The sequence below is a fragment of the Idiotropiscis lumnitzeri genome, chromosome 9 (genome assembly GCF_059441095.1).
Source record: "Idiotropiscis lumnitzeri isolate Australia: NSW breed Sydney's pygmy pipehorse chromosome 9, RoL_Ilum_1.0, whole genome shotgun sequence".
Lineage (NCBI taxonomy): Eukaryota > Metazoa > Chordata > Actinopteri > Syngnathiformes > Syngnathidae > Idiotropiscis > Idiotropiscis lumnitzeri.
Genome location: NC_142399.1, coordinates 20,917,343 through 20,939,178, shown reverse-complemented (window position 1 = coordinate 20,939,178; position 21,836 = coordinate 20,917,343). Strand labels below are relative to the sequence as shown.

General features: G+C 40.0%; 3 protein-coding genes across 6 annotated transcripts; all 3 read left to right on the top strand.

Moving 5' to 3' along the window:
• The first annotated feature begins 1,252 nt into the window (after positions 1-1,252).
• On the top strand, positions 1,253-3,707 carry tlx1 (T cell leukemia homeobox 1). Its single transcript, XM_088305177.1, has 3 exons — positions 1,253-1,703; positions 2,212-2,449; positions 3,497-3,707. The coding sequence occupies exons 1-3, from the start codon at positions 1,283-1,285 to the stop codon at positions 3,705-3,707; spliced, it is 870 nt and encodes a 289-aa protein (XP_088161303.1). The 5' UTR covers positions 1,253-1,282.
• Positions 3,708-6,579: 2,872 nt separating this feature from the next.
• On the top strand, positions 6,580-9,663 carry sdhaf4 (succinate dehydrogenase complex assembly factor 4). Its single transcript, XM_088305337.1, has 3 exons — positions 6,580-6,747; positions 6,955-7,074; positions 9,148-9,663. The coding sequence occupies exons 1-3, from the start codon at positions 6,669-6,671 to the stop codon at positions 9,255-9,257; spliced, it is 309 nt and encodes a 102-aa protein (XP_088161463.1). The 5' UTR covers positions 6,580-6,668; the 3' UTR covers positions 9,258-9,663.
• On the top strand, positions 6,955-21,662 carry cep68 (centrosomal protein 68). Of its 4 annotated transcripts, none has more exons than XM_088305333.1 (8): positions 6,955-7,074; positions 16,100-16,389; positions 17,208-18,224; positions 18,428-18,572; positions 18,792-18,988; positions 20,314-20,433; positions 20,509-20,605; positions 20,682-21,662. In XM_088305333.1, the coding sequence occupies exons 2-8, from the start codon at positions 16,126-16,128 to the stop codon at positions 20,798-20,800; spliced, it is 1,959 nt and encodes a 652-aa protein (XP_088161459.1). In that variant the 5' UTR covers positions 6,955-7,074; positions 16,100-16,125; the 3' UTR covers positions 20,801-21,662. The 4 variants fall into 4 exon arrangements, with proteins under 4 accessions (XP_088161459.1, XP_088161460.1, XP_088161461.1 ...); XM_088305334.1 differs by lacking the exon at positions 6,955-7,074 and adding an exon at positions 9,819-10,294; XM_088305335.1 differs by lacking the exon at positions 6,955-7,074 and adding an exon at positions 9,819-10,377 and having other exon boundaries at positions 20,359-20,433.
• Positions 21,663-21,836: the final 174 nt, after the last annotated feature.

Genomic DNA, 21,836 nt, shown 5'->3' with positions numbered 1-21,836 from the left:
AAGAAATAATATTAGTGATTTTATGATCTGCAATTAAACAGCCATGATTTTTACTCCAATAAATATCCATTGAATCCAAAAGTTTCAAATTCATCATTGCATGTACTGTACTCTTTAATATTAATGCAACACTTAGTAATATATGAGGATTGTTACAGCCTTGGTTGGAATCCATAAAACAAAAACATTCCAGCATCACAACTCATCCCCCTCAGTAACAAATAAAAAGCACATCAGTGTTCATATCAATACAATCCCTCTGAACATGAATTATTCATAGAAACTGCTCCATAAAGTGATCTCATAAACATCAGTCATTTTGCAGGGATCCATGTTGTTGGATTTGACCCTGGTAGATCAATTCAGTAATGTCTTTGGATAATAGTAAAAAGCAAAACAAAAATGTAAAGATATTCTAACTTCATGTCAATAACGTCATGTCAATAAGGAACTTGAATACATTTGTCATCTTGACATTTTTTTACAAATCAAATCATTCCAAATTGCTATCTAGCTTAGCTTTTTTTTATTTTTTTTTTATGATGATGTATGTTATAGTCACCACAGTGCCCCCTTACTTCTTTCCAGGTAAAATTGGGTCATTGCCAACTTAGTGCTGGAGTGAATGTGAATATGAATTAATGCTTGTCTATATCAATAAATGCCCTGTAATTACTTGACGATCATTCGAGCATTTCGTCTGCCTTTCACGTGATGTGAGCCGGGATAGGGTCCAGCTTCCTGTGATCCTGAAAAAGAAAAAGTAATTTAGAAAATGGTTCCCACAATATTCCAAGACATTATTGTTTGGTTTATTCAACATATTCTAAATTGTCCATAGGTGTGAATGATTTATTTCTATAAACTGCCGTTAAACTGTGATTTCATAATGAGGACCAGCAGCATACAGAAATGGATGCATGGTTGGTAAATATGTTTCATAACATGTAAATTGAGTTGTGCTGTTGTTTGTATATATCGACTTGTCAAGCACTGTAGTTCAATACATTGCTGTTAGAAGAGAAATTGGTTGTGAACACACACACACACACACACACACACATTTTTTCCATCTTGATTGATGTCTTCAAGCAGCTCCTAGGGAGAGAGGATGAAGCTGACAGGGGGAGGGGGGGACTTTTGGTCCGATGCAGATGCCTGTCTGGATGTTGCACACACGTGCGCCTGAGCTCTCGAGATAAATGCTGCAGGGGAAGGCCGGTGCACACTTTTGGAGTCTGGTTGGATCAACGCGTGTTCACCGCGCCAATGTGTGCAGGCCATGGATCACATGGGACTAGTGGGGGCACATCTGCAGCAACACACATACGCGCAGGAGTCCATCAGTTTCGGAATAGACCAGATTCTCAGCACCGTGGAGCAGAATTGCATGCTGAGTACGAGGATGCAGGAGCCGGATTACGGACACCCGGTTTACAACTTTAACGCCAACAATGGCTTCGTGTGCGCTAGCGGCGGATATAATTGCAACAGCGCATCCCTTGGCGGGTCTTATCATATGAACGTGGGGGTTAATGTGAGTGGGCCTAATCCCGCCGGGGTCATTCGCGTGCCTGCGCACAGACCGGTGAGCGGCGGAAACTCTTGTATGCCGCCGGTAACCGGGAGTATCAACAACATCAGCGCGTTTACCTTCCCCTGGATGGAGAGCAACAGACGATACACCAAAGACAGGTTTACAGGTATGAAACAATAAAATAGAATAGATAGCGCGGTGTAGGCATCAAATCCTCTAAATGAATTTTCAATGTGAAAGAAAATGCAATAGTTGAAAAATGGAACGAGTGCGTGCCAAAATGAAGCTGTGTTGTGAAAGACCTGACAATTTAAAAAAATATGTGATGCAGTGCATAGAAAAATATTCACAGAAAGTAGGCTGGTTTTATTTCCTTTATTGGCCCTTATACACACATGGGTTAATGTAAAAAATATATAACCCGATTGGAACAAACAAATATCCAGCTTTGGTGAAAAAAATAGATTAAAAAAAAGGTAAAAATCAAAAAAACTAATCATTAGAGAAAACAAATACACCACGGCACGACAATTGAGGTGTTGTTAAATGAAAACCTTTCTGACCGCATCAATTAAAACTGAGCATTAAGTGCATGAGCACTCCGTGCAAGTGTTTGCGGTATAGTGAATATCAAATAATGTATAATTATGTTCCTGTTGTTCCGGTCCGTCTAGTGTCTTTGTCACCGCTCACTGTAACACGTCGTGTCGGACACCCCTACCAGAACCGGACGCCACCGAAGAAGAAGAAGCCGCGGACGTCATTCACCCGACTGCAGGTCTGCGAGCTGGAGAAGCGCTTCCACCGCCAGAAGTACCTGGCGTCTGCCGAGCGGGCCACTCTTGCAAAAGCCCTCAAAATGACCGACGCTCAGGTCAAAACCTGGTTCCAAAACAGACGCACCAAATGGAGGTACAACATTTAGTTTCAGTGGCACCTGTCACCACTATTTTTGCTTCGTGGGAAATAGTGAACTTTGCATAATGTTTCGGTCACAGTTAAACAAGAACCTCGAAACCGTAATTTACTTTAATCACAATCGACATTTTTGTTTAGTTTTCGTGCGTGCGTGCGGGCGTATGTGTGTCTGTACTTATCAGATATGTACTTTCAATAACTTCAAGGGAGAAAACGGGGCCAGCTTTTTAAGACATTTTGTGCCTGCCAGTGGTTACACGTCATAATTATTATCCACACAAGAACAATCGCCAAAGCATTTCTAACCTGTAAAATCAACGGCAATCAGCGAATTCATCCGTTGTGAAATTTCTTCTGAATCAAATGCAGTGGATAAAACCCAAAAGTACGTAAAATGGGATGCCAAAATACAGCCTGCACCAACTCCGATTTTACAGATGGCATGACAGCCACTTTTGGCCATAACACATTTCGTTGGGATTAAACAGAATTTGGCCGTTCATATTTTTATCACTCCATTTGATAAACATGTTTACGTTAATTTCTAATAACCCGTGGTTTCGAAAAAAGCGGCGTCGATTTTGAAGCACAATCAAAGTATGAACGGTTCTCTATCTTTAATGGAAGATAATTACGAGACAAATACAGAGAGAAAAAATGGAGAGGAAGTTGCACACATAAAGCAAGAATCCCACGCAGATTTTCAAAATCCACACCGTTTTAAAACAATCGATAATAATTTTAATATTTAAACACCTTTAAAAATCACAAATACACATTTATAATTGGAATGTTGTGATTTCTAAAGAAAAAAATCAATCCGATTTAAAAATGTAAAAAAATAAATAAATAGAAAGCGTTCTTACTACACTTGTAATCGTTTTTTATTGTATTGTTTATTTTATTATTTTTTTATTTTATGAGTCATTTATTTTCAGCACATGCAGCAATGCAGGAAAAGTATAATACTTAAGGCTTGCCATAAAGCTGTGCAATTGTGTGAGATACTGTCCTTGCTGTGCGCGCTGGCGGATTGTGCAGGCGGCAAACAGCGGAGGAAAGAGAGGCGGAGAGACAGCAAGCCAATCGGATTCTCATGCAACTGCAGCAAGAGGCCTTCCAGAAGTCAATCAACCAGCCTGTGACACCAGACCCCCTGTGTCTGCAGAATAGCTCTTTATTTGCCCTACAGAACCTGCAACCTTGGACCGAGAACACTGCCAATATCAGCAGCGTATCGGCCTGCGAGTAGGTGGCGAACGTTTCTGCAGAGCCCGGTGACTTGCTGGCTATCGTGCTATGGATACGAATTCTCTCCTGTCCACGTTTCCTTCTCATTTTCTCTGACTGAGTGTGCCTCTGGATGGGGTGCCCTGCACAAGCCCCAGTGATAAAAAAAAAAAGAAAAAAAGAATAACAATCACTTTTTAAAGGCGTTGCTACCCCGTATTGGACTTCAAGTCTTATGAACAGCATTTTATCTGTTGTACCATTGGACACCAATGTAAAATAAAGAGCACCTTCAAATATATGCCAATTTAAGACATGTTCAACAAAAGATGCGACTATTGTCGATTATGGCTATTTTAGTATTTTCATGCATCTTGTTAAAAGGTAGAAATCCAAATCTTGAAATTAAACCACAAGACAGTATTCTATTTAATTTTACATTTCAGTGGATTTACACATTTATGAACATTTGTTAAAGGCCTTCACTTGTAAATCTGTCGAATTCACTAAATAGACAACTTGCATTTGTAAAACTATGTCGTTGAGCTATCTTTTGTTTTATTTTGTACTTGACTGCAAATCCATTATGTGGTCAATGACCTAGAATTTCTAACAAAAAAGTGTCGAAAATACTGCTGATGTATATTGTGGGTTTATGTTGAGAGCAGGCTTATATGCAATACACGTTTACGTTCATGTCTCCGATTTTACCATAACGTAGTTACATAAAATATTCAATGCATTTTACACCACGAGTGTCAAACACAGCTGCAATAATAATAACACACAAAATAACTCGTTTTTTAAACTCATGATAATTTTGTGGGGGTATATATATATATATATATATATATATATATGTATATATATATATATATATATATATATATATATATATATATATATATATATATATATATATATATATATATATATATATACATATATATATATATATATATATATATATATATATATCGGGGTTTTTTTACCATAGGCTGCGGTCGGTTCAAGCTCATCAAAACGAACGCGCCACTCACTTGAACAGCTCAGTCCAGCTAATTGCATCCCTTTCGTATATATATTAACAAGGAATGGAATTGGATATTTAATATGTAGTTGCATGTAGCAAAATGTGTATACTAAAGATCAAAATCTCAGTGGAATATGGCAATTCATGGAAAGAGATTTGTGAGTGCCTGTCAGTGTCTTTGTGTAATGTGACATTCCCCAGGACCACTTTCCTCAAGGTGAAAGAAGAATTCACCCTCCCGTCAAAAGTGCAAAAGTGAAAACTCTTGGATTTCATCTCTCTCTCTCTCTCCCGCTCTCTCTCTTTCTCTCTCTCTCTCTCTCTCTCTCTGTCTCTCTCTCTCTCTCTCTCTCTGTTCCTCGCCGTTGCTCCTTCTCTCACGAATCTCACACACATGCGCGCGCGCGCACACACACGCACAGATGCTTTAGAGACAGAGAGAGGGGGTCATAGAAGTTGATAAAGATAAGACAAGATGAGAGAAATACACCACTCTGAAACCCAAATCGTTTTTAACTTTTCCTCAGTGCCTACATTTTTAAGAGCAGCACGATGCATTTATAATTTATTCTCAGTGAAACAAACAACACTGGGGTAGGGTTATTATAGTTTGGAAATGTTAATTATGTTTTCGTTTTGAGTTTTTTTAATTTAGCTAGTTTTAATTAGTTTTCAGGGCGGGTTTGATAGTTTTTAATATTTTTTTCAAAAATACTTTGTTTGAGTTAGTTTTAAAATTCGTTTTCGTTTTTAAAGAAATTTGGGTTTTACTCGCGTACAAAATTAGAAACACACCATGGTAAGTTTAATACAGTAAGAAATTCAACAAAAATATTATTCTTTTTGAAACATTTAGATAATGCACTGTACAGTTTAATCGTTCACAGACTTTGAATTAGAATAAATGCAGTGCATACCGCTTCTAAGGTTAGATGAAGGCCTGCAAGTGTGTGCCCTAATTTAATAAGGCTAGGCTATGACTTGTTGCCAAGTTGCCAACTTCCATAGTAAATTTGTGTATTGAATTCTTGTTGAGAAGTATTAAACCCAGTTTTAGAGTGCATTATTATTATTATTATTATTAGTAGTAGTAGTAGTAGTAGTAGTAGTAGTAGTAGTATGTATATTGTACACATTTTTTTCATATATGAAACAAAAAAGAAAAGCACTTTTTACCTAACGTTGCATTTCGGCCTGAGAGCAGGTGAGCATTTTAGTGCTAACTGTTCAACCTTCTCAGTCGTTTTTGTGCAGTATCATACAAATAAAAACATTAAAAATGAGTGAAGTGTCTTAGATGATGGATGGATGGACGAGAAAATAAATCGAACTGAAAAATGACTGAAATCATATGTATTAATTATATTAATCCAGGATTTATATTGATGCCATGTGGAATTCAAAAACCCACAGCGTTGGAGGCTACTTTTACAGGTCTCCAAATAAAATGGGTTTAATAACGATAAATCGTGATTCAAAGTAGTGTTATTTTTACTTCATCACGTTCCTTGTTGATAAAAATGTATGAAAGTATTTATAATAACGATATGCCTGTATCTGTATTTAAATGTCCATCCATTATTAAACCATATTAAACCATTCGCACATTATGATCTTTCAATTTTTTTTATTTGAATTACCAAATATATACACTTATATAGAGCACAGTAATAAGAAATATATTTTATTAATATTTTTAAAGAGCAAGGTGGTGCTGAATTTATCGAACGTCAGCTAATAAAATGGAGAGCGGGCCCAGGAAAATATAAGGAACTAAAGAAGAGCTTTGTCGCTCTCTTGTGGTGATATAATAATACAATACAATAATCCGTAATCTTTCGTCGCAAAAAAGTGACGTAAATTGGTGCGACTAAGTGTAACAACAATAACAATTGCGTAATTGTGCGGTCACTGGAAGGAAAACGCTGAAGCGTCGCTGGACGGTAACAGATGTCTCGTTTGCTGTTTTGCACTTACAGCTACAAATATTTATTTTCAAAGAGTCTCATCTCGGAATCACCATTGTTAGGTGAGTAACTCGTTTACTCTTTTTCGTTGCTGATACCGCTCAAGTAAAGCGTTATATTTCCAATATAAACCGCCATGGTTTAACCTTAGCTTGGATGTAGGCTGCCTGCTGGGTACTACAGTTTTTGCCTTCCACTGTGCCCGACCTTAACAGATGAATCCAATTGCTCTCGATTTATTATGAATAACGTGTCTTATTTTGGGTCAGGCTCAGGATGGTTCCGGTTCTCCAGTGGTGCAGTAAAAGGTCGAGAACCTCTGAAAAAAGCTGTAACTCCCCAGGGACGGTTTGATAAGAAAGAGGAGGAAACCAAAGAAGTCCTGGAAAGTAAGATTTTTTTGTTGTTGTTGTGGGGGTTAAATGTATATCCCATATTTACATATAAGATAAGATGTCCTTTATTAGTCCCACAATGGGGAAAAATTGAGGGAAATTTACCTTGTTGACTAAATTTCACAATAAACAAAATAACAAACTTGCATATGGGTCATTCCACATCAAGTCACACAACCTCCCCGGTGACACATCTTCAATTTGCCTCATGTTTATTCTATTTCTACCTTATGATGGCAAATGAAAGAGTCTGAAGTTTGAGGGGTGTTCGAATTATGATCTTGTCAAAGTTTGCGTGCTATGCCAACTTTTAGGTTGCAAGAATTGCACAATTCTAGACCATATTTGGAGGCCTTCAATTTGCCCTTAATGTAATACCTGCCATAAACTTATAAATTGCTAAATCTTGGTATTCTGACCCTGTCTATGAGAATCAGAATTTGAATACATGTCTTGGCAATGTTTTCTGTTGGTGGTGCTTCAACTGATCTATCGACATATTTTGGGAACTGTACTAAGTATTTAGATAATTTCAAGCTAGTCAGACCCCTAGTGGTGGTGCATGAGTGCTCCAAATATGGCTGTGGGACAGTAATATCATTTCGGACCAAAAGTTGGCCATGATGATGGGAATGCGCTCATTATGATATCAGCGGTCACCTTTAACATGAGCCTGTAAAAACTTTGATTATCTAACTTCTTCACTGTGAACCAGGGGTGTTTCCAAAGGTGTTGATAAATCAGTTGAAACCCGCCTTACCCAAATTTCCAAGATATGGACCCCAAAAAGGTAAAAAAAAAAAAGTACTGTGTCGTACAAAAAAAATATATGAAATAGTTCACCTGTGCTATTTCTAAGTGTAGATTTTGATTCAAAGAGTGTGATTGATACATAGATTTTACAGGTCTGTACCAACCTAAAAGGGACACGTGATTGGGCTGAACATTGGCACTTATATTATAGGTATGCATGTGAAAATTACTTCTGTACCAAATTTCATCCCCCTAAAAGACTGTAATAATTTAAGGGGTTTTTTTTTGTGATGAGATTTACAAAATTGACATGCCCCATTTTGGAGTTTGGCTAGTTATTTTTTCTATCTCAGCTGTCTAACATCATAGCAGGGAGGCAAGCATTGAAGTATTACTTGGTTTGTCAGTTCTGTTGTCTTATATGGTGACCAATCGCCACCAAAATGAAAATGCACATTACTACTCTAGTCCACTTCAACCTGTGAAAGTATAAAAGCATTCTGCAGAATAGTTTATATTTATTGACATAAAACATGAACTCAAATGATCACCACAAAATCAAAAACATCATGCTGATCGCTACTCGACTTACACAAGCTGAAGCAGACAAGAGCAGGAATGCATACACGAAACCCCAACGGTTGCAGTTTTTCTACATTTAGCTACGCTGAAGTTTTTAGTTTTTTTTTTGTGTCAGGAGCTAGCCGGCAGCCAGGTTTGGACGTAACAAAAAAATACATAAATTGTGCTTAAGGTAAAGTAAGATAATGCCTACTTATGACTGAATATCATGCACCAGTGGGCAATACCACTCGGCTACGTGTCATCATCTTTTGGACTGTCTGTTGGTGCAAATATACGGCTGAAGTCATCCTGTTAATATATATGACCTCTTATCAACTTTGCAAAGATGTTTTTATTTGTTATGGCTCAACGAGACGCACACTAGCCTCGCTGTGCATGCGCAAACCTCGAAGACAGCCCTAGTCCAAAATATAATGTGCAATTCCAAATCCCTAAAGTGGGCATGGGACTCAAACGTTGACAGGCCATAACTGGAAAACTGTTTGAGCTCGTTGGCTCAAAATTAAGATTCTTTCATTTGACAACATAAGGCACTAATAGAATAAACATCAGACACATTGAAGAGGTGTCACTGGAGAGGTTCTTTTAATTTTTAATCTATGCATCTCTGTCAAATGTTAAAAAGAAATTATTGAATATGTCACGACCAAGATAGCATAACACCAAACACAATTAAGTCAGGCTGTTACAAGGATATCAGACCAGACGGACTAATTCCATATCCCCTAGGATTTCCTGGAGATGTTAATCCTGTGACAAAGGAAAAAGGAGGTCCCCGAGGACCAGAGCCCACTCGCTATGGGGACTGGGAGAGAAAGGGTCGCTGTGTGGACTTCTAGCTCACGACCTACGTTGTACAGCATTGCACCTGGAATATATACATGTGAATGTTTCATTTGGTATGCCTGCAATGTCGTGTTGAGATCAGACAGTGAGGAAGATGTACAAAGTTATGTGTCTGAGTGGTATCGTAATCCATGCAAGGACACAAAGGAGGTCTGCTTTGACTCTTATAGTTTTGGTGGCGCTGAGAAGCAGTAAAAGACAAAAGAAAAATAATCCTCTTGGTGGTTTTCAACACAATCCTTGACCACATTTACAATGACGTAGCTGTCAGAGGATTGTTGATCTATAAAATACAATAAAGACAGATTAAACAAACAATTATTGATGTGGTTAGACTTAACATACTTTATTTTTCATGAAAGGCACAGTTGAAGTCTATTAAATAATTGTTTACCTGTGTTTGTGTGCCATGTATTTTTTCCGTATTTTTTATGTCATGAACTTTATGCATGCTACACTTCCACATTCATCGTAAAATCTCATGTTACCGATGCCCACAATAAAAAGTCACTAAAAATGTGCGGTTTTATCACGCACCGAGTTGCCACATTTAATATGGCGTCGACGTTGACGTACGTACAAGCGTACCATTTGTGTATCAAATCTCGCATCCTTCACTAATCACACGTGATTCTCGCATACAAGTACCTTAAATCATACTCGGAATTCAGGTTGATTTACTGCCTGTGTAGGAATCGAATTTCCGTATGAGTATTATTTGCAATGTAAATAACATTAGCAATGTGTATTAAATAAAAAAGTAATGAAATAATTATATGACAGCAATTTCAGTAACAACGAATGGCAATAGGCCTCGTCAATTGAGAGACATAAGGTGTAATTTATTTCATACCACGAAAGTATCTACACATTGCATGAAAAGTACCACAGAGAACCACGTATTGAAATAGTAAAAAAAATATCAACCCTGGTAGCATACACGTTTACTTTAGTAGCTCATCTATTCGGTGGATATAGCGTACGCATGGAATATGTTGATTGGGTGTTTCAGTTCACCACTACAACAGCGGTACGTAAACGCAACACGCTTTTGGGGAAGGAGGCACTACAAATGTACATTCTAAAACAAGATGCAATACTAAGATAATCGAGGTAAGAGACTGGCCCACATTTTCTAAGCCGTTGTCTTTAGCTAGGGGAACCGGTTAAACAAACTTTTCATTCAGTGACTGATTACTCTCACGGCGTCTCGATTCAAAACAATCCACGTATTCAGTGTCTGTCTCAATGTCCCATTGTTTATAGTGACACGTCTTTTTGGTTCCATTGTTTGTGTATTTTTGTACAATGTATACAGCGATACTATTTGACACAAAATGTTGAATTCTTCATATGGAAGTCATGTTTTTTTTATGTTGAAAGACTGAAGTTATTACGGGTTTTGCGCATCTTTTGGTTCGTTGTTATCAATTCATGTTAGTCTTTCCACATCGTGTGAAGTGCGACGTGCTGCTGTTCTCCTACAGGTAGTTAAATTACTGCAGACTGTTGCTATGGTTCCTCGCGCATACTGTACTACATTGACCACTGCCTCGTGACTTATGCGGAACTCAAGAAGACTCAACCAAAAAACAAATGGCACGATAATCCGATCCCGTTAGTTCAGTTCCGGAACTGGACGGCCGTCATGTAAAAAAAATCCTCAGTCGTCGACGTGCTAAAGTAGCAACTACAGCCTTTTATATCACAAATTGTGTTATAGTAGCGACTGTGGAATGTCAATTCAATTGTAAATATGTCCACATGGCATTTTGTTGATCTTTTAATCCACTAACCCGAATTCATTTTGTATGATTAACCATCATAGCCCCTTAAACGGAGCTCCGTTGCAAATACCCGCCTCGATCTCAAATAACGTGCAGTTTGCTCCAGATGTGATTCAACAACAGATTTTCAGATTTGACTTTTATAACCTTTGTTAAGCATCGAACTTTTGTTAAACATTAATTGTGAAGGGCGTGGCACATTGGCCTTACAGTGGAGAAGTCGTGGGTTCAATCGTCCTTCCTGTGTAGAAATTACATGTTCTCCCCGTGCCTGTGTGAATTTTCCATTTTCCTCCCACATTCCAAAAACATGCATGGTAGGTTGATCGAACACTCTAAATTGTCCCTAAGTGTGGTGTGAGAGCGGGTGGTTGTTCCTCTTTGTGTGCCCTGCGATTGGCTAGCAACCAGTTCAGGGTGTCCCTCACCTACTGCCCGAAGACAGCTGGGATAGGAACCAGCACACTCGCGACCCTTGTGAGGAGAAGCGGCTCAGATAATGGATGGATGGATATATTGTCAAGGAAAAAAGACGACACTAAACTATTGCTGCAGACATTTTGAGAGGCCCATTGACCAATAGCCCAGTTCGTTGAGTTGCCTCTGTGCATTTTGGCAATTTTTCTGTCTCACTTTTCCACTCCTGCAGAGTACTTGCCAAACCCTGCAGACTGACCGACAGTCCAGTTGGTTTCATTTGCGTTACTACCACATATGTAAATAGTATTAGAAAACAATCTGCTTTATTGCATGCAGTAACCTTCACATAGTTGTGTATTCTTGACTGACCAAAAAAACAACAAAAAAAAAAAACAAGATTGATTGAACAGATACACTACCATTCTTTTGGATGTTTTTTGTACTCATTTAAGATATATAATATAGAAGACACAGTTGAAGACTTATGGCAGTGTTATTATTTATGTATGTTCTTATGTTATTATTTAATTATCATGGACTAACAAAAGGTGGAACTGGAAACACTGGCCTCCAGTAGTTGGTCATCAGTTGACAGTTGTTACTCAAAGGTAATGCAATGTGTTACCAACCAACTTACATTAGGAGTTTCTTACTCGGTTGTTCTTATTTATCTTCACTAAAATGTTGATTAAATACTGCAAATGCCCTCTAGGCAAAAGATGAATTTATATTTGTGAATTTGTACCAAGTGATTCCAAGTGGAGGGTCTTGGTGTTCGGGTCATTTCGGACGGTTTCAGGTAGGGCTGTGACGATAATTCGATATCGATATGTATCGCGATAGTTGGGTAAAGATAAAGATGTCCTTTATTAGTCCCACAATGGGGAAATTTGAGGTGTTACAGCAGCAAAGATATAGATCACACAGAGTCGGCGGCGTAATGTAGCCGTTAATGTATAACATTAGCAGCAGACAGTCATAAAAAAAACATGCAAATATACACAGTATAAACGTATCTAAGTGTAAGGAAACACTCCTAATGCCTGTCCATTATACAGAGGGGGAAACGCTGTAATGATAAAAACTACTGAATGATTGAAAATACTGCAATGATAAAAATATTGCAATGATAAAAGTACTGTAATAGTGAACGTCCTGCAATGGTAGAAATACTGCAGTGATAGAAGTACTGTTATAAGAATACTTTAATGGTAAACAAAATACATCATTGGTCAATATTTAAGTACACCATTGGCTGAAAGTACAGTAGTAGTATATATTGCATCCTAGGACTGCACAATTGCACTAATGCCCTCCCGTTTGTAGGCCTGACCCAATGTTCTTGTTAAAAAGTCTGACAGCAGTCGGCAGGAAGGAGCGGCGAAATCTCTCTTTGGTACATCGAGGGTGTAACAGTCTATCACTGAAGGAGCTGTGGAGTGTTCTCAGAATGTCATTGAGTGGGTGGGCTGGGTTGTCCAGCATTGATGACAGTTTTGCCGTCATCCTCCTGCCCCCCACTAAGTCCACAGAGTCCAGGGAGCAGCCCAGGACAGAGCTGGCCCTCCTCACTAGTTTGTCCAGTCTCTTTTTGTCCCCGCCCGAGATGCCTCCTGCCCAGGAGCCCACTCCATAGAAGATGACTGATGAAACCACCGAGTCATAGAAGTTCCTGAGGAGTGTTCCCCGAACGCCAAAGGACCTCAGCCTCCTGAGTAGGAAGAGTCTGCTCTGACCCTTCCTATAGAGAGCGTCTGTGTTGTCGCTCCAGTCCAGTTTATTGTTCAGATGAACACCCAGGTACTTGTAAGTTGAGACCCTCTCAACGTCTGTTCCCTGGATATTCACTGGTGCAGGTGGAGAGTGCCGACGCTTGCGGAAATCCACCACCAGCTCTTTGGATTTCCCAGCGTTGATTTGGAGGCGGTTCTGCTGACACCAGTCCACGAACCCCTGCGTAACCCCTCTGTACTCCCGATCGTCACCGTCAGTGATGAGGCCGACAATCGCAGAGTCATCAGAGAACTTCTGCAGGTGACAGGTTGTGGAATTGTATTTGTAGTCCGAGGTATAGAGGGTGAACAGGAAGGGAGCCAGAACAGTTCCCTGCGGCGCTCCCGTGCTGCAGAGGAGCACGTCAGACACACAGTCCTGAGTTCTCACGTACTGTGGCCGGTTTGTGAGGTAGTCGTGGATCCATGTGATGAGGTGGTGGGCCACTCCCGCCTGCTCCAGCTTGTCTCCCAATAAGGCGGGCTCGATGGTGTTGAAAGTGCTTGAGAAATGAGTGATATCAATAGAAAATGGTATTGATAAATTATCGATCCCCCCCAAAAAAAACAACAGCGCAAATTCGACCTATCACACCCCGACTCGTCACAAACTCCCTCCCATTGAGGAAATACGCATGCGGCGCTGAGCGAGCGTGACTCAAAACAAACAAAAAAAAACGGATGGCTAAAGTGGATTTACCAGCCGACTTGAGAAAACGCTTGCTTAATAGTTAAGCCAATAACAAGCACCCCCCCGGACACGCACGGGACGAAACGGCCCGGAGCTCTAGTACACGAGACCTCCGTCGCATGGGAGGCGGGCGAACGTAGCAGTGAAGCCGCTAAGAAGCACCCTCCGCGCACACGCACGGGCCGTGCACCCACCGCAGACACGCACGGGACAAAACGGTCCGCAGCAGCAGCACACGAGACCTCCGTCGCAAGGGAAGCGGGCGTACGTAGCAGTGAAGCCGCTAACAAGCACCCTCCGCGGACACGCACGGGTCGTACATCCACTGCGGACACCCATGGGACTAAACGGCCAGTAGCAGCAGCACACGAGACCTCCGTTGCATGGGAGGCAGGCGTACGTAGCAGTACAGCCACTAACAAGCACCCTCCGCAGACACGCACGGGCCGTACACCCTCCGCGGACACGCACGGGCCGTCCACCCACCGCGGACACGCACGGGACAAAACGGCCCGTAGCAGCAGCACACAAGACCTCCGTTGCAAGGGAGGCAGGCATTCATAGCAGGGAAGCCGCTAACAAGCACCCTCCGCGGACACGCACTGGATGAAACGGCCCATAGCACCAGAATTGTTCTGTCTAAAGGGAGGCTGGCGTGCGTTGTACATTTTAAAATAAAACAAATCGGAATTCAGCCTTTTTCCCTGTTTTATTTTCAATAGTTGTTGTAAATTCCTCATCACTGCTCTGCTTATACAGGTATTGGTTTGTTGTTTAATTTGCGTATTTAACAACAGGCATGTTTTCGGGCACCTAATGGGTCCTTGTATTTACGTTAATCGGGCATATTGTTGCTAAGCGGTCCTAAGAGAGATGTATGTACTAGATGTGGACGGGCAACCCGTCCCTATCTAGTGATGTTGATGTGACATCATCAGCAAGCGCGCAGCCACCGAAGGACCCCGTCCTCATCTAGCAACCCGTCCCTATCTAGTACCGACAATGTATCGAGTCCGTTAGCCGTTAGCTGCGGATGGGCGATTCCTCCACTTTTTGTCGTCGTGTATGCGCCAGAATGAAAGTGAGTTATTGAGCTCTGTTGAATTGTTGGAGTGCTATTAAAGCTACATTGTTCTCTTTCCTTGTGTCCGGTCACCCTCTTTGATTCGAGTGACTGTTTGGATGAGGCGCTCCGGTGAACCCCCCCAAATTCACAGACAGTCCCAGCTCTCCGCAACAATCGTAAAAAAAAAATATATATATATATATATATATATGTATATATGTGTATATATGTGTGTATATATGTGTATATATATATGTATGTATATATGTGTATATATATATATGTGTATATAATAATAATTCAATATATATCGATATTGACCGATATGACATACATGCCTACCGAAATAGTTTTCACCCAGATCGCCCAGCCCTAGTTTCAGGTAACATGTTGCATTTGGACAGTTAAGGATTAGTCAAGTACAGTTCAATTTATTTGGTCCTTTGCATTGGCTTTAACCTGGTTGTTATTGTGAAATCCGATTCAGTGTTTTTGTGTAATTCTTTTATTTAATTTTTGTACTTTTTGCTGTATTTTTTTATTTCCTGTATTTTTTTATTTAATTGTTTTAATACTGACTGCTTTTCTGTTTGGGAGACCAGCACAATAAACAACTACATACTGCCATACTTTGACTTTGCCATTTGGCAAAAAAAAAAGCCACAGATACATGAGCCACATGCCTTAAAAGATGTTTTATATTGAATGCAAAATATAAAGTCCGACAACCCTATGGATGGCCGAGTGGTCTAAGGCGCCGCGTTCAGGACCCAGTCTCCCCAGGAGGCCTGGGTTCGAATCTCGAATTTCCCCATTGTGGGACTAATAAAGGCAATATTATTATTATTATAACTTTTGTCATGAATTGCAAACTGCAACATCCAAAGTGAATTTTCACGCATACAAGACCTTACAATGACTATGATGAGAAGAAATTATGTAATTAACGGTGTTGGGAAAGACAGCATAATTTATTCATCTTTTGTGCTTAAAAATAGTAACTTTCAGTCATCATCACTGATGAATACACATTTCTGCCCTCTTTATTTTATGATGGTGACTAATTTCATTTTCTTTTCAATATTCATTTCATTGACAGGAGCTTAATAGGTGATATTTTATCCAATGGACACCGCTGAATGCTGCCGACCATGGAGGTTGCATGCTCCAGATACATGTGTTACAAACAGTAGGAGACTGGTTGCGACAGACATTGTGAGCGACAAAGGAGCAATAGAGTGGGAAAAAGAACACACCCATAAAAGTGTTACCATGGCGCCCACTTCCAGGTGTCTAACTGGCAGGCAATATGTAATGAGAAAGCCTCTGCTATCTCTCGGCAGGTCAACTATTTTAAAGACGACTCAGCAACAGCAGCATCAACAGAAGGCAAGTTCAGTGCTTATACAATATATTTTAAATGATACTCAGGTACATTTAGATCATCACATACTGAATAATAACCATGTCTCACAAGACCATATGTGTGAGCCCCACATTTTATTTACCTTATTCAAGTACGATAGTTGAATTTAATGGTACTGCATAAATGTTTGTACCTCCTACTGCACAATGTATTTGGGGATGTGTTAATAATTATCATGGTTTAACTCGTGTCAAATAGTGGTCTGTAAACTAGCCAACTAGTCTTTAAATATGTTTATTTCAAAATCTAAATGAAAGGCTTTGACAACTAGCCAATTCTAAATTTTCACCAGGATAGCATGATAGCATCACTGGATTTATTGCGTGAAGGCCCCGGAAGAAAATGCCTGTTCTAATCAAAATGGGAGTAAAGAAAATAGGAAAAAAACAATTCAGCTGTTGGAAGGGAAAGTTTTGGAGACAGGCAGCATTCCTATTGCAAGGTTTGCTATGAGAACCTCTATCTCAAGTGTCACCTCAATATCACATTTTTTAGCAAGGGACAAGTGAACAAGTAAGTGGATATGCTTTGATAAAAAAGATCAAATACTGTTGACATGCAGTTACAGTAAATGAAGAACAATACATCTGATTTGCATTCTGTGATTAGATAAATTAGTCTGATACACACTCAGAAATCAATAAAAAAAAATACATTTGGAGATTAAGACAGGTTTATAGTTCTCAATTAGTTTATTGTGTGCCACCGTCATCTCGGAATCTCATGCCCACCTAAACCTGAATTATGATTTTATTTTGTAACACATTTTTATATTTCGCAGGTGATGAATCTCAGTACCAGCGGAAAAGATGAAGGTCAGCATTCAACCAAGATTAATTTGCTGACCAGGTTAGAGGAAGACCTGACCTCAGTGAGCAACTGTTTCACTCCCAGTGATGTTGCCCCTTATTCAGCTTCTAAGGAAGTGAGCGATTCACTATTGGGTATCTCAGATGTCAGCAGTATGTTAGAACATGAAGAACCTTTTTTTGGATCGACTTTGACCAGAAGTAAATCAATTTATTGTGGCCTCTCCAGCAACCTTCTGGGGTTCCAGAAAAAAGACAGTCCTGTGAGGCTACAACTAACATCCACTGTTCTGTACCCTGCTTATAACCCCACTCCACACTTATTTTATTCTAAAAGAGACCAAACTACAGAGCTCCAAAAACAAAATATAGAGTCAAGAAGACAAACCATGTCATATCATGAAGCAAACTACTGGGACTGTGCTATCCCCAAGTCTTTGCCCACATCCACAAATAGGCAGGCTGCATCCTGGGATCCAAACAAGGAGTACCAAGCTTTGCTGGACTACACTTACCCTCTAAGGCCTGGGCATATGGAAAGGAAGTGGGACAACACGGTTTTACAGGGTGACTCTGATGAAAAACAAGACCTGAACTTACAGGATTCTGGTATTGAACTGGATAACCTTTGTACCACCAGCCTGTCAGGGTCAGATTTAAACCTGAGCAACACCATTCAGACAAAAGCGTGGTACAGAATGGATCAGAAAATCAGTCCCACCGTTGTTGACACTTCTGCGTTTGTCTCCACATCAATCTCTTCTGAGTTGTTTTTGGATAGTTCTGACTTAATTCACAAAGATGCTGTGAACTGTCACCCTGATAGAAGTTGTCAGCACAATCTTCAGTATGCACTGCCCACCTCCTCCATCGCTTTTGTCCATGCAACAAGTGTTCTTCCTCAGTCCCAATCTGTCGGTGGGGACTTTGACAGGGAGTTCTGGTCTCTGCCTGATCACCTGGACGAGGTTCAACTCCTCACTAGAAAGGTCAGTGTTGTCAAGCTTCCCTTTACTGTACTTTCAAAAGTTGCAGGGCAACCAGTCTGGGGTGTACCCCGCCTTTCGCCCAAAGTCAGCTTGAGATGGGCTCCAGCTCATCCGCAATCCGAGTTAGGATAAGCAGTGTAGAAGATGGTTGATTTATTAATGTGGTACCAATTTATGACTAGAGCTGTTTCATCTGATTGCAGGTAAAGGAGGTGACAGCCAGGCTGAACCGCCCGCTCACAGTCATGTGTGACTGTATGGACTCTGCCTCTAATCTCCCGACTCCATCACAGCCTAAGAAAGAACTGGCTAAAGAGGCTGATACCAAAGCGCAGAAAGGCAAAAAAGGTGAAAGAAGAGCAAACATGAACATAAATAAGAGGAGTGCAGCTAAATCAGGCACTGTACTCATGTCATTGAAAAAAAGCGATCTTGAGGGATTGTAATTGTCCAGGTTTCTCTTTCTCTTTCTACCTCTACCCTCAGTCTATAAGTGTCATGTTGTGTTTGTGGTGTAAAAGCGAGTTGTTTATTAGGTAGTGAGTACTATTTCCTGTTCACCATCAGCTGACCATGGTATCTCTGAGGCAGTGAGGAGAAGTCCCAGTTCATGGATAGAGTCTGTTGGTGCAGGTCTGACTCAGGACGACCTCAAGGAGGTGGAGACTTTGGTGGAACAACTTTGCGGCATCCACCTGAGAGACACTCAAAAGGGCGTCCTGGAGGACCAGGACCAAAATTGCTCTCTGATGCAATATATACGCGTAAGTACCAAAGTAGAGACCCTTCTGAGTGGCTTGGCTCTGGAGATGATCTTAACATTGGCACTTACATAATAGGTTTGCATGTGAAAATGACTTCACTAACACCCCCCCACAACACACACACACACAAAAGTTGATTGTGAAAAATGGGCCATTTTGGATCTTTACCTCCTTCAACAATAAATTGCACTCAAAGTTGTTGCCTATATCATAAAAAGTTTCCTTCCATCATCCCTAAATATGAATGAGTACCTTATTTTCTGGAGTGCACCTGTATCTGTATTTAAAACAACTATATACAAGCCGCAGATATGTATGTTAAACAATTAGATATTTACTGCATGTATAAAACAATTTTGTATTGTAAATGTACATGTATGTTACTGAACAGATTCTTTAAACAGTGCCTTTCAACACGGCAACTACTTAGCTAATTAAAACGGAACAGAACCAACATGCTTTTATGTCCTCTGAAAGACTTTTTCGACTTTTGGCATTGTTTGAGGTCTTCACGCTGCCGCCTCCATCGTCTCATCATAGATTAATTGATGCTAAGCTTGCGTGCAGCAGCGCAGTTTCCTTCCTGGATAACGCAATGGCCTTCATCTTAAAATGGGAATCATACGAACTTCTTCGTGTCATTTCCATGATGAAGGGGAGAGGATTTTAAAATAATTGCCAGTTGGTAATTTCTCGTGCCTGTTCTATCTGCTGAAGAAAAAGTACCATATTCTTCTTTGCATTGATCTTTCATCAATCTATCTATATAATTCCGGTTAGAGGACCCCAAGCGGTGGAAGAAAAATCCACAGAATACCCGCACCTTTATTTAAGCCTCATGGTTCAAAATCTAGGGACAAAGTTGCAGCTTATTGTCCAGAAAATTAGGTAAATAAGGCAACATTGTAAAAGTGTTTTGACTGCCCTGAAGGCAGAAAAGTGCAAGACTACCCTCCAAAAGTATTGGAACAGTGAGGCCATTTGCGTCAACATATGAATTTGAGTCAAGAGATATTTTTCCTTTCATTTCCAGGTTCGGTATTTACATCTGCATCTGTATATCATTAAATTTTTCATCTTGTAAAGTAATTCAGTATAAATACTTTCTTTATACTATTTTTTTTAATTATTATGTTGCATGCTCAATGATACTAGTAGCCAGTATTTATTGGTTTACTTCGTCGACATGACTAATGTTAACAAGCGGAAAGTTTAAGAAGAAAACTTGCAAGGGGATAAACAAGTCAAATACAGTTTCAGATTTTAAACAGTGTTTGTGATTTCCTTATATATAAATATATATATATATATATATATACACACAGATGTTTTGTTCACTCTTGGAGCAATACATTCACTGGCTTTACAAGGTTTCTGATAAAATGGACATGTTGGCTACACCGGCAGAAGACAACAACATGAAGAGATCACTTGCAGGATATCAGGTATCATCCACAATTTCAGGGATTTAAAACAGAAAGTATCGATTTGGCACTACTGACTGGTGCTTTTGGTCTCAGGAATTTCAGCAAGAGTTGAGTAGTCATCAACACTTAACCTCTCATGTCCTGCAAACTGGTGAACTGCTACGAGGATGCATGGACAGCACGTCTCCACGTAAGGTTCCTCCTCCGCATGGTTGAGAAAAGACATGGCGCAAAGACTCACTTTTGCTTCCTTTCCATCATTTCAGTATTAAGAAACACGCTGCTGTTAATTGAGAGGCAGTCAAGAGCCATGGAATATCGTACCCAACACTTGTTGTCCTCCATCCTAACTGCCATGGACAAGCTGGAGGCATCCACCAAGTGAATGTCATAGCTCCACCCATTTTCTATAGTGGTTGTGATGAGCAGGGGCCCTGTCAGGGATGTTGTGCCCATGAAAAGAAACATTACTGAGCCACCCCACAGCCGGCCATTCGGATGGTGGAAAATCTTGATACCGTTTCATAGAAAATGATGCTTTTTATTGCTATTTTTGACCATTACCATTTTTGTGAAAACAATGTAAAAGTTACTTGATAGCGTAAGAACTGAAAAGATAATGAAATTCATATAGCTTGAGTGCTCTTTATGTATTTAATACTTAAACTGGGCACGTTTGCACAGGCTGGTGGTAGCACTTCAGGTCAGACCAGTCAAAGATGTCATGGCAACACATCTAATTTACTACGTCAGGGGAAGGATGTCACTGGTCACCACACTCCTTAGAGTCATGGTGTCAAATAAAAACCATAAATATCTCTGAACAGCATACAAGCAAATAACGAAACAAAGAAATAAAATTAACACAAAACATGCATCTCTCATGCCATTCCTATCACCAAAAGAAATAAAAATAACACAAAAACAGTACTGAGGCATTCTGGGATTTTATCAGCCTTATCAGGTTAGAGAGATGTTTTTTTTTTTGCAGTCTGTTGTCTAAACCTGTGATGTTTCTTGCTTGCAATAACATGAATGAAAAGACAGACGACATTGTGGACAGCTGCTCTTTTGTCCAGCTTTCCCTTGTACCATCTCTTAAGACCGTATTCACATAATGTATTTTCCACAGTCAATTCGTAACATAAATAAATCAGACTTGGCTAGCAAGGTGTGCTAACATGCACTTTGCAATCCCTTAAAGGGATCCAGGTTAACGCTCTGTCCATATAATACTCTCAGTCCATATAATAGGCGAGTTGTCACACTACAAGGCTCTGCATTTGTTTTGGGGAAGATTTGGGACTTTTAAGTGCGCCCTATGCCCCCAAAAATTCCGTATATGGGTAATAGTATGTTAATTACAGAGTGTCTATCATGGGCCCCAAGAATCATTCTCCTTATTGCCCCCTTTTTGGCGA